Raw genomic sequence first — 13,144 nt, 5'->3', positions numbered from 1 at the left:
CCAGGGCTAAGCAGAGCTACAGGGACTTCCAGCCTGTTGCTGCTGGAAGGGGCTGTGATGGGAGACAATGACCAGAAGGGTGAGTTTGACCGTCACTTTCAGAAGAGAAGTTTTCCCTAAACTTGACTCTTATGCAGGTCAGTGTGTTATGATGGTGAAGGAAACGGAAATATTTCACCCCAAATTACACGTCTTTGATATACTTTGAGATGGCTGTTGAGAAGGTCTGCAGACAGAGGTAGCCCTGCAAAGTTGTCTTTGAGAGTGGGGTGACCTGCATCCGTAGGGAATCTGCACTGATGCAGCCTGGCTTTCCAAGGCCTTCCCTTGTCTGGATCTAAGAAAGATTAACTAAGATCAGACTTTAGAGGTCTAAAAGAAACCTTTACCATCATTCTCTCTGAGGGCTGCTACCATTGAACAAGACCACCTTTGCTAGCCTGGCCTCCTCTTCTCCCCCTCCCATAACCTGTTTAACCAGCTCTTTCTATAACCTCAGGATAGTATAAAATCATCAACCCTCCCATCATTTCTTTGAGTTCTTATATTTTGCTTGACTTCCGTGCATGTTAATAAATTTATATGCTTTTTCTCCATTTAATCTGCCTTTTGTCAGCTGATTTTTCAGCAAACTTTCAGAGGGTAAAGAGGAAGTTTGCCTTTGGCCGCTATGATGGTGACATTCACTGCCTGCTTAATAAACAAAGGTCCTCATAGAAGCTTCTTTTTCTTTCAGGACATCTCCTGTGCACATTTGGGATGGCACAGTAAGGGACCTCCCTCCAGAGACCTAGGCATCTTCGGATGAGCATTGTGGAAGAACGATGATGTTTACAGTCATGGCTCATTGTCCATTTGGACTAATGGGGGTATGAGGTGCAGGCAACACCCAAATCACTTATATTTGATTATGAATATTGCTCATTTAATGTGAGTTCTGATATTCAAGAAACTACAATGAAAAAAGTAATAAAGTCACGATGTAAAAACCAATTTGCCCAATCTTTTTAAACCTTAAGAGCAGCTTCCAGCTCCAGGGATCCCCTTTAAGGGGTCATTGAGCAAATGGAGGGCCCAGACTGGTGAGGGGATTTGACGCTGCTACCCTGAGAAGAGTGTTTGTAGGGCCTGGAAATGCTCTAACTGGAAAAGAGAAGACTTAGGCTTAGAAGGCATATGGCAAGGTTTTCATAGAATAATAGATTTATACTAATTAACATCCATGGGAAGCAGTGGAACCAGGGGCTAGAAGTTTAGCAAGGAATATTGCAGCTGCTACACCTTCTACCCAGTTGGAGCATCGGACAACAAGGGGGCATGGGGCTACCCTGAAGTGGATACGCAGGGTCACTGTCACCCCTTGGCAAGGATGGAGTCAGGAAGATTCACACACTACATGAGGCTCTGGACGAGGTAATTTCTAGGCCACCTTCTAACCCCGAGGTGCTAAGCGTCAATTCTGTGATTATCGTCTCAGGTACTACTTGATCCCAACTCCATGCCCGGAATGAATCATGTCTCAGACTGACACCACGTTTTCTGCTTAACTAGTAGCTTGGAGGTGGCTTGGTCACGGAATTTTGAAAAACTTTCAAGGGATGCACGTGTGGATACACTTCCAGTAGAAAATTGAGACTAAATTGGATTCCCGCCTCATCGCTTTCTGTCACTTTACAGTAACTGCATCCTTCCTCTCATTTTTTAAAAGGAGGAAGTATCCCCTAATCCCAACCACTGCCCCTCCCCAGCAGGGATGACACTCATTTCTTGGCCTAAGCAGTCAGTCATCTTCCGAAATGTACTGGCTCCCCGGGTTCCAGGTTGGGAGCCGCAGCGATGAGGTTCTGACTTCATGCCAGAATCCCTGGCTTTCTTCTTGACTATTATGAAAACGGGCTGCCAGCGCCCTCTGTGTTGAGAAGTTTTGGGGCCAGGGATTAGGATCTATGAGATTGTTTTAGAAACCGCAGCTGGGCTGGGCACAGTGGCTCACACCTGTAATCCCAGCACTTTGGGAGGCTGAGGCAGGCAGATCACCTGACATCAGGAGTTTTAGACCAGTCTGGCCAACATGGCAAAACCCTGTCTCTATTGAAAATACAAAAAAATTAGCTGGGTGTAGTGGTGGGCGCCTGTAATCCCAGCTACTTGGGAGGCTGAGGCAGGAGAATCGCTTGAACCTGGGAGGTGGAGATTGCAGTGAGCCGAGATCGTGCCACTGCACTCCAGCCTGGGCGACAAGAGTGAAACTCCATCTCAAAAAAAAAAAAAAAAAAAAAAGAAAAAGAAAAAGAAACCGCAGCTCTACTCACCTAGACCCTGAGAAGCAACGGGCAAGCTTGAGTAGCATCCGTATTTGAAACTGAAATCCTGAAGCTCAGGAATTTTAGCTGGAATTTGGTAATTCCTTCGGAATTCGGTGTCTGGAGGTCGAGGAAGTAACTTGTCACATTCCAGAGACACGTGAGAACTTTTCTTAATCTTTTGAGCTGGGGTGGAATGGAAATGGAAGGCAATACTTACTCCTTGTGAACAAAGTAGCTAAACCCACTCTTGCTGTATTTAGAGGTCCGGTCAAGGTGCTCTGTATGAACACTTCAATGAAGAAATAATTTTCCGCTTTATCAGTCACAGGAAGTATATGCTCAAATGATCAGAAGTGGTCTCTAGTGAATGTATTTTTATGTCACGAGTCTGCTCAGTGGGCACAGAAGATGCTGATCACTCCACAGGGTCTGTCTGGTCCCTGGGGCAGAGGTGGGTGTCAGAGAGATTTTGGATAGGGCCAGGTTGCCATATAAAATGTGGGATGCGCAGTTAAATTTGAATTTCAGATAAATAATGACTTTTTAGTGTAAATACTTGCTATCTACTGCATGTCATTATTCAAATTTAACTGGGCATCCCATAGTTTTATTTGCTTAATCTGGCAGGCCTAGATGGGGTGGTGTATATCATCTCCATTATCTGGAAAAAAAAAAAAAAACATTCGAAGCTTATCCCTTACTGATGGAGGGTTAGGTAACATCACTGACATTAGTGGATAGCACTACTATTATTTCTTTGAAATATCTCTGCTAAAACATATTCATTAAATATCTGTGAAGCACTGAAGCCAGTGTTACAAACATTATCAGATTACAGAGGCAAGAGTTACAATCCATCTCACTTAGAATGAGTTCATTCCTGATTCTTGCTACAAAGACTTAGTTCAGAGGCGTATCATATAACACCATCTTTATTCAGAAAGACAAAGATGTCAAAAACATGGATTTCATGAGCAATGTCCAAACAGTGCAAATTACTATTGACACTGAACTCAATTCTCTTCCAAATTAGTTTTCCAATAGATCTTTTCAAAATAAATCCTAATATATATTGTATATCAAACGATTTACAACAGTACCTACTGGTATACATTTTATATCAAAGGATACATAATTGCATCTGCTGGCACCTGAGAGCATTTTTATATTGATTTTTAAAAAATGATTTCTGTCTAGACCAGCAGAGGAGGAGAGGATTCCAGTACATGTTTCCTCTTACTTCAGATAACTCAGGAGGAGAGGGCATAGGTATTTAATAGCCCCTGTAATGACCTCATAAATGGCCCAGACAGAAGGCAGGTTATAGAGGGGAGGAACTTGTGGGGCTCAAAATCAGGGCACCTCTTAAGATATTTTGAAAAACCATCTGGCACTGTTCCTGTAACTTCCATCTATAACTCAGTGCCATGATTCGAATGTGTCCCCGCAAAAGAAAACTTAATCCCTAACGCAACAGTGTTGGGAGGCGGGGCCTAATGAGAGGTGTTTGGGTCTTGGGCACTCTGCCCTCACGAGTGGATTAATGCTGTTATCGTGGGAGTGGGCTAGTTATTGCAAGAGTGGGTTCCTGATAAAAGGGTGAGTTTGGCTTCCTTTCTCCCACTTTCACGCTCTTGTCCTTCCATTTTCCACCATGGGATGATGCTCTTGCAAGCCGCCAGCATTATGCTCTCGGTTTCCCAGCCTCCAGAACCATGAAACAAATAAATTTATTTCCTTATAGATTACCCAGTCTCACATACTCTGTCAAAGCTGCACAAAACAGACTGAGGCACTTGGTTTTTTCACTAGGAGCTTTATAAGCAAAACCAAATTTCCATTGAAACACTCGATGCTTTCACCTATATCTCTTCCCTAGAGCTACCATTCCATAGTAAATGTTTGCAGTTCCTATATCAGTTCTGTGCTATTTGCCAAGGTTACACATAATTAAATCATCGTCCTACCTTAAGACAATGAGTGTGAATACAAAGATATCTACAGAACAAACAGGTAGGGAATGTGGTAATTCTTGCAACCATAACATTTGGAACTGTGGATTTCACATGGAAATATGACATCAGAATAACCTGGGAAGGGTCTCTCAGAATACCTCTGCTGACCCTTATCCCAGACATTGAGAACCTCCAGAAGTGAGCTCCAGGCACTTACACTGTGAAAACAAACCACCCGTGTGCTGAAGAATTACTGACTCAGGGCTTTGAATAGGGTGCTACAGGAGCCCAGAGAGAGTATGAGCAGGGGCTGTGTTGGAGGAAGAGGAGGACGACAGGAACTAAAAGGCAGTCACAGTAAGGAGATTTGACAACGGGTCGACACAGAAGCAAAGAGTGCCTAGTGTGTTTGTGAAACTTGGCCTTGCTTGCAGAAGGGTGGGGCATGCAGGGCAGGGAGGAGGAGCTGAGGGTAAAACAGGAGAGGCAAGCTGGGGCCAGGCTATGAAGGGTCTGGAACGTCCATTCCACATGAACAATGATGGACCGGCATAGATGTGGAATCATTGGAGATGAAGACCCAGAAAAGGCAAAAGCCAGGACCTAGACTTAGATATCTATAGAACGAACAGAGAAAGTGGTGAGTCTTACAACCAAAACCCTTGGAACTGTAGATCTCACATGCAGATAAGACATCAGAATCACCTGGGAAGAGTTTTGCAGAATACAAAGAGTCTCACTCTTCATTGATCCATCTGTACCTATCACAGTAATAGAACTCATTAAGTATTTACTAAGTTAGTGAGTGAACGTACACACCAAAAAACCTGGAAACATAATTGCTATGGATTAGCAATTAATTTCTGAAATACACTCTAGTGACTGCCTATGTGATCAATCTATGCTTAAGGTAACTCCTACTAAACTATATATTGTTCATTCCATAGCATGGGCTTAGTTCTTTTAAACTGATGCTTTTGTTGTCTTTATAAAATGTTGTGTTAATGAGCTTCACGCGTTATTTGGAAGAGAGATTCTTGATAAAAAGGGACCTAAGCAACATCTAAAACCCCCATAGTTGTGCTGAAGTATGGACAGAAATAATAACCATGAGTTAGAGCTGACCTGACCTGGTGACGCCTCCCCGCAGGGGTCCTGTTCTCAGGAGCTCAGCTCCCCTGGGTTTCTTTTCCACTGGAGTAAAACTGGAATGGTTTAGCCCAAGGAAAGAAACTGGCCCATTTAAGATTAGGTGTGGCATCTGCAGAAAGGCCCAAACCAAAAGTCAGTTTTCAGCAAGGACCATTCAAAACTATTAGGACCAGCCGGGCGTGGTGGCTCATGCCTGTAATCCAGCATTTTGGGAGGCCGAGACGGGTGGATCACGAGGTCAGGAGATCGAGACCATCCTGGCTAACACGGTGAAACCCCGCCTCTACAAAAAATAAAAAATTTAAAAAAAAATTACCTGGGTGTGGTGGCGGGTGCCTGTAGTCCCAGCTACTTGGGAGGCTGAGGCAGGAGAACGGTGTGAACCTGGGAGGCAGAGCTTGCAGTGAGCCAATATCAGGCCACTGCACTCCAGCCTGGGTGACAGAGTGAGACTCTGTCTCAAAAACAAACAAACAAACAAAACAAACAAAAAAACTTTAAGACCGTTGACACATAACCTATAGCCAAGTGGGAACTAGCTCCGCTGTCTATCAGTTGTTCTGATTCATCGAAGCCACGCTCTCTAAGCCTGAATGTGAAAAGCAGCACCTTTCAGTGCTCCTCAGTCATTTACCTTAATTCCATAATGAGGATGAAAAGCTAAGACATGGCCCTTGTGCTTCAGAAGCTTAGATTATTACAATATCATGAGTCCTACAAAAGAAGTTAAGAACCAGGGCTGTTAAAACACATGGGAGGGCCAACAATCCAAAGGTAGAGGATCAAAGAAGGCTTCCAGAAGAGAGGTGAGGCCTATAACTAGACTTAAATTATGGGTAGACATAGGCTGAGAAGGAAGCGAGACGTGCTCCACAGGGAGGAAGCAATGCGTGCAGCCAGCCCAAGGCCACGAGGCATGGAGGTATGTGGAGGGTGTGAGTCGGGACGGCTGGCAAGGTCATGAGGGTGGGGGCTGACAAGGGAGGAGGCGACGTGGCAGCCAGGACCATATTGTACAGGACTCATGTAAGGCATTTAGCTTTTATCCTGAGGACAATGAAAATTCACTGAAGGGTTTTAAGCCATAAAGTGACATCAGTTTGCACATCTGGAGACTCACTGTGGCTGTCTTATGGACAGTGGGTTAGAGGGGACAAAACTGGGAAAGCTCCTCTAGCTGCCAGGTGGTGAAAGAATTGGAGGGAACCTATGGGTAATGCAGGAAGATTGGCTGCCGGGGGAAGGAGATGAGTTGGAATGCTCATGAGGCTTTTACTTAGCACCCAATATAGGAAACTGAGGGTCTGAGGAGAGGTTTGGGAAGAGATACAAATGTGGAGGTTCTCAGGATAGTTGCTCTTTAAAGGAATCAGAAACTCTAATAGAGGCCAAACAGAAAAATGACCAGACAGAGGAGTCAAAAAAGTAGGGGGAAACTGGAAGTGTGTGGAAACACAGGAGTGCAAGGAGAACAGTGGTCCAAGAGAGACAGCAGAAACCACAGTTAATGATGCTCAAAGGCTGGGTAAGATGCAAATGGAAAAATCTCCATTGAAGGTCATTGCAGACCTTGAAAGGAGCAGTTCAGTGAATGGTCGGGGCAGACACCAGGCTAGAAGGGGTTGAAAAGTCAAAGGGTAAGCTTCCCATTAAACTCAGTGGATTGTATACCTGTATTTAGGACTCCTCTGTCCCCAAACTCCATTGGAATGATCGTAGATTAGAAATGTTCATACATTTTTAGAAAATGGAAAACAAATGTAGATATAGTAACAGATTGAGCAAAGTAGAGGAAGCTGAAGCGTAGATGGCTGCAGAGGGGAATAGCAAAGACGTGAACTAGGTAACCCACACTACAGAGAACTTACAGGCTCAAAGGTAACAGGTACAGTGGAAGGCAGTGAATGAGGCTCAGGGCTGAACACAGAGGCTTGGCTATAAACTTGAATACCAAATGGCTTCCCGGAACAACTTCATAACCCCGCTTCATTATGTGACTATTCCTTCCTAACCAGAAGTTTATTCTCTGCAAAACTGAACCAAAGAAGCTCTGGACTGAGGGACACCAGGCACAGTAAAAGGTGAGTGGAGTGAGATGCTTGGTTGAAAAAAGAGGGTTCAGTGAACGTCTGCACACCAGCCAGGAAGATCCCAACCCCTTGCTTCGCTGATCCTGCTCTCAGAATGCCAGCAGTCAGAATTACCTCTCTGGAGAGACTGATCCACAAATAATGACATTTAGGGATTTCCCCAAAAAAGATAGCTCATCCTCTAATCACCTAAGTCAAGTACCAGCTAACAAGTCCCTTCTCTGTACATAGTTTTTAATTATATTTGAGTACTTCCTTTCTAGGTTTTTGAGCCCTGGAGTTTAATATTTTGTGTGCACCCACTTTAAGAAAAACAAGAGTTCACAAAAGTGAAACTTGAGTTGAGCTTTATAATAAATCTGCCTGTGGTCCCTTACAAATATGGACAATCAATTTTCATTAGACCATTAAGACATTCAGAGAAAAATAGATACAATGCAAGAAACAGATGAAAATGCTGAAAGTATATCATAAATATCTTAAAATTCATGAGAATTATTGCATCTATAAAATAAGAACAGAATGCTGTTTTTAAAAAATAATTGGAGAGAGGAAGAAAGAGAGCTTAGAAATTAAAAATGTGAGACATGTAATAAAATTTATTAGAAGAGCTAGATTAAAAAATAAAGACGCTTTCAGCTGGGCGTGGTAGCTTACATCTGTAATCCTAGCACTTTGGGAGGCCAAGGCGGGTGGATTGCCTGACCTCAGGAGTTTAAGACCAGCCTGGGCAACATGGTGAAACCCCGACTCTACTAAAAATACAAACAAATTAGCCAGATGTGGTGATATGTGCCTGCAGTCCCAGCTACTCAGGAGGCTAAGGCATGAGAATTGCTTGAATCCAGGAGGCAGAGGCTGCAGTGAGCCAAGATCACACAACTGCATTCCAACCTGGTGGAGACTCTGTCTCCATGAAAAACAAACAAACAAACAAAACATAAAAGGTAAAGAAGTTTTCAAATAAACAGAACAAAAATACAAACAGAAAGAAGCTAGGAGAGAAAAGGTAAGATAATTCAAGGCTCAATCCAACTATCCAGTAGCTTCCTAAGAAAGGGTGTATTGGAGGAACTTTCGAAAGTATATTCTTGTCAATCTGGAAATGTCTATTTTTCTTCATTACACTTGCTTGATAGTTTGGCTGGATATAGAATTTTAGGTTGGAAATCACTTCCCTTCAACACATTTTTCCAAATGTCTTCTAGCATCCAGGATTTCTGTGTAGAAGACAGATGCCATTTTAATTTCTCATCCTTTTTTTATGTTATCCCCCTGGAAACTCTTAAGATCTCTTTATTCCTGACATTCTGAAATTCCACACTTACATGCATTAGTGACAGTCTTTTGTCATTCATTATGTCAGGCATTCAGGGGCCCTTTCAATCTAGAAACTCTGAGAATTTTTTCCTGCATTACTCCTTTAATATTTTTCTCTCCTCTCTTTTCTCTGTTCTATTCTGTCATTGTGTTTGGGAAAAAATTTGGTAAGTGTACAACAAAGTATAGAAAAAAATAGTGATGGGCATGTAGAAAACTAAATACGTAGAGAAAAACAATTAATTCTGGTAAAAATAAGAGAAAACAACAAGTAAAGGAAATAATGAAATACAACTTGGCTCAGCAGCAAACATTTACATACTCGTGTAATCACAGTATGTCATATCATAATATATACACTAGCAATTGAGTTTAAGAAGAAATGTGTAATATAATTATATTGACATGATAGATGGAGGACCAGTGAGACAGAGTTATAGGACAGCCAAATCCTCGACTTCCAAAACAGAAGTCAATAATGTCTAAAATTTATGAATGAAGGAAGAGCAGTAGAAGCATATTATTTAAAAATCACGTAAGAAGAAATAGTTAACCAGATTGAAATTGACTGCCAATGAGAAATAGGAGTAGGGATGGAGCAAGGTAGGTCAAGGAACTACTGTTGTTTCTTTATAAGCCTCTAAGTAATCATTTAAGTATACGCATACATTCGTTTAATAAAAGTAAATTTTAATTTTTAAAAACTATAAACAAGAAGTTAGGAATTCAGAACACCATGTATAAACTGACACTTGAAGAAATTTTAGCTGGGAAGGAGGTAGTTCTAACAAGAGAAGCCAGACTGCCTGGGTTCAAATCCTAGACTCCACCAGTCCTGAGCCAGGCAACCCTGGGCATGTTGCTTAACCACACTGAGTTTGAGATCCCCCTCTTTGATTGGAGGTAATAACTTCAAAGGTTGTGAAAATTAACTGCGTTAATTTATGAAAAGCTAAGGTCTTAGTAAACGCTGGCTGTTTATGAAGGGAAGCAGAGAAATGAACAGTAGCTAAAAGAAGAGATGGGGCTGAGGGAAAGCTCTGTTTTTGTTTTCATCTGGAACATGCTAGATGGGATATACTACAGTCAATGTGCATGCCGGTGGGGTGGGATTAATACTTTAGAGATAGAGGGATGACGTTGGAGAAAAGGCCAGAGAACTGGAAAGATAAAATTCTTGTTTAGGGGACAGGGAGACAGATCCGCAGCTCACAGGGATCGATGGCACTGTTGGGGCAGGAAGGGGGACATAGGATGAAAGTAGAGACACCCAGGCCTTGCGAGATGTGTCATTCTCCTCTCCTCAGGTGAACAGGGGCCTCAGCAGTCCCTGGCTTGTGTTCAGAGCCCACAGGACAGCCAGCCTTCCTCAGCTGTCACTGGGTGTCATTATTTTGTCACCAAAAGGCAGAACACCAGTACTCCAACTGCCATTTTGTCACAGGGCTTAGAGTCGTGCACCAAGGTGTGTTGCTTTGTCAGTAACTTACGAAAAGGTTTCCATCTTTGAGTTTAAAAATACAATCAATTTTCATGAATTCTCAATAAAGTAAATTTCCTGCTGATAAGCAAGAACAAAATTGCATTGAATCACCAAATATGTCATTTCTGGAAAATGTGTCGGTCTAGATGGAACTCAGTTTTGACCCCCTGAGACATGGAAGCTATGATGTCATCTCTACTTACCCTGCAAAAAACCAGTCAAAGGTGTTCCCAGCCCCAGAGCCCTAAGGGCAGAGCCAGGTGAAGCGTAAGAGAATCTAGATTCTCACAGGGGCATCTGCACAGCAGAGCTCCCATCCCAGGACACATGTGCTGTTCCAGGAAGCAGGATGAACAGCATGCTGGACTTTTCATCTCTAACAAGGGAGAGAATAAAATGGCCCTCACTTCATCCTCTCGTGGTTTCCTACTTATCTACGGAAGACACCAGCATTCCATCCACATGGAACTCCAAGGCAGACTCCTGTTACTCCCTTATCCCTGACATCTGTCAGTCACTCATCCCTATTATTCATTCATTTGTTCAGCCCATATTTATTTTCATCACCTGTGATAAGCCAGGCACTGGGGTGGGTGCTGGTGAGACAATGTGAGCCAAAGAGCCACAGCCTCTACCCTGGAAGGGGCTTATTGCTGACTGAAGTGCCCATGCCACCACCTTGCAGATCCTGCTTCCCCCCACACTGCCACAGCCCTGTGTCAAGCGACCTCACTCCTTTCTGCACTCCTCTAACAGGCTCCTCCTGTCCATCTTCCTCCTGAAGGCCATCTCCGTTCTTCACTCTGCAGCCAGCGTGAGGCTTCTGAAAGTCGACATCTGAATTGTGTCACTACCCTAATAAAAACCTCTTAATTGCTTCTGGGATGAACTCCAAACTCTTTAGTGTGCCCTGTAAAGCCCTTCCAGACTGGGCGCTCTCTGCGCACGCTGATCTCCTCCCTCAACCCTCCCTTTGCCCTTGATGCTCTGCTCTTGCTGAAGTTCTTTTAGTTCCTGAAATGTTCCTCCAGGGCTTTCAATCCTGCAACACCACTCTCCCCTCCCTCTTTGGTTGGCTCATTCCTCTTCATCCTTTGGGCCAGGCAGGGAAGCCTTTCCTGACCCCCGACCCCACACTAGGCTGGATGTCCTCCTGTATGCCCATAGCAACCCTCATTTCCCACAAGGTGCACCTTTTGATACTTGATGGTTTTTATTTGCAAAATTGCCTGTTTCCATGCCTGGACTTTGAGTTCCTTGAGGGAGAAGAACACACACATGCTGCCGAACACCGCAACTCCAGGGCCTACTACATGACCCGGCAAAAAAAAGGAAAACAAACGTGTTTACCTTTCGATCTGTCCACAAAATCTCTCTTAGTAATGGAAATAAACTGATTTGATAGTGCCTTGTTAACTTCTTTCATTGAAGCAGGGATTTTCCAAGGGAGGCTGTTCTTTAGTGTCCTCGTTTGTTGACAGTGAGGTAGCGTCCACGGGAAAACGCCCTATCAAAGCAAACACAATTTTCAGGAAAATCTATATGGGCTCACCTAATAGGATCAATAATCTGAGTGTCTGTATGCACATATTCTTCAGAATCCTTTACAACCAGCTGCCACTGCAGGTGCGTGGATGCAGGGAGCTGGTGAACAGGAGCCATTGGTTGACCTAGCCGAAACGCAGGCTCCGTACATTTCTTTGACTTTTCACATTGAAAATGAGAAAATAAGATTGAAAACTTCAAAGAGTGTGCTTCCAACCAGAAGTCTCCTACAGATAAGACCAGGGGAAGAAATAAGCCATGTGAATTCTAGTTCTGGCCATTCCCAAGGAGCACAGGCAGTGACTGCTTTCCCCTTGGGAGCCCCTGAGGAAAACCCTGCCTCACATGCAGAGGCCTCAGCAACTTCCTGGAGGACAGGGAAAGGCCAGCACTCTCTTCTCACCTCCAAAGAGATTTTAGGATGATAAAACTTGAAACCTCCACCTCCTCTTGCCATCGTCCCTCTTTCCCATGATCTTGCTTCCTATTTCCCTGAGAAAACTGAAGCCACCAGAAAAGAACTTCCACAGGCCACGAACCGTGTCCCAGCCACTGCACCTGCACTCACACATGCTGTGATGGGAGGGGAGCTGCAGGTGCTCTCAGCAAGGCCCAGCCCTGCCTGCAGCACCAGATCCCTCTCTACTGAGCCTACTCCAGCAAATCGCTCCAACAATCCTCACTTGTCTCTTGCAACTTGAATCTCTTCCTTTCTGCTGGGTCATTGCCGTCAGTATCCAAGCATGCGTTTATTCCTCCTATCTTAAAAAGAAAGCACTCTCTTCACTCTACTTCCCCTTCTAGTTACTAAGCTATTCCTAGTTTCCCTTTGCACCAAAATTCTTCAAAATAGTTAGGTATACTCACTGTCCCAAATTTGCCTCTTAAATCTCTTTTAATTTTCAAGTTCTCTCTTGATCCCCTTCTTTCCCTCACAATTTATCAACTGGAAAAACCAATATATAAAATTATAATTTATCTACTGAAGAAGTCATTTGATGTGCAGGGGTCCCCACAGTCTGGATTTTGTTGATTGCGTATGCATTTGTTGTTTAACAAGTTCCTCTGTCCCCTATATTTCCTGCAAATTGGCAGGTGGATCCAGAGACTCAAATTCACCAAACTAGAAGTCAAGTGTGTCCAATCCACGGCCCCATCCAGGACGGCTTTGAATGTGGCCCAACACAAATTCATAAACTTTCTTAAAACATTATGAGATATTTTCGCGATTTCGTTTTTTAAAGCTCATCAGCTATCATTAGTGTTAGTGTATTTTATGTGTGGCCCAAAGCA

The 13,144-nt window shown here is 43.5% G+C and overlaps 1 protein-coding gene across 10 annotated transcripts in view; it reads right to left on the bottom strand.

Moving 5' to 3' along the window:
- Positions 1-13,144, bottom strand: part of TEX26 (testis expressed 26) — a 40,966-nt gene that overhangs the window by 6,769 nt on the left and 21,053 nt on the right. For 6 of the 10 annotated variants that reach the window (XR_012426801.1, XR_012426804.1, XR_012426805.1 and 3 more), the window contains 2 exons: positions 11,657-11,813; positions 2,313-2,489 (listed from right to left, as the gene is read on the bottom strand). Coding sequence is in view for 4 of the 10 variants with exons in the window: in XM_005585590.5 (XP_005585647.2) it covers positions 2,313-2,489; positions 11,657-11,813 (334 nt within the window). In the remaining 6 variants the exon portion in view is untranslated. Of the gene's footprint in view, positions 1-2,312; positions 2,968-11,656; positions 11,814-13,144 lie in introns of all 10 variants that reach the window. The other 4 variants (XR_012426803.1, XR_012426802.1, XR_012426806.1 and 1 more) reach the window with 2 other exon arrangements.

The sequence above is a fragment of the Macaca fascicularis genome, chromosome 17 (assembly GCF_037993035.2).
Source record: "Macaca fascicularis isolate 582-1 chromosome 17, T2T-MFA8v1.1".
Lineage (NCBI taxonomy): Eukaryota > Metazoa > Chordata > Mammalia > Primates > Cercopithecidae > Macaca > Macaca fascicularis.
This window is presented reverse-complemented; position numbering and strand designations above follow the sequence as displayed.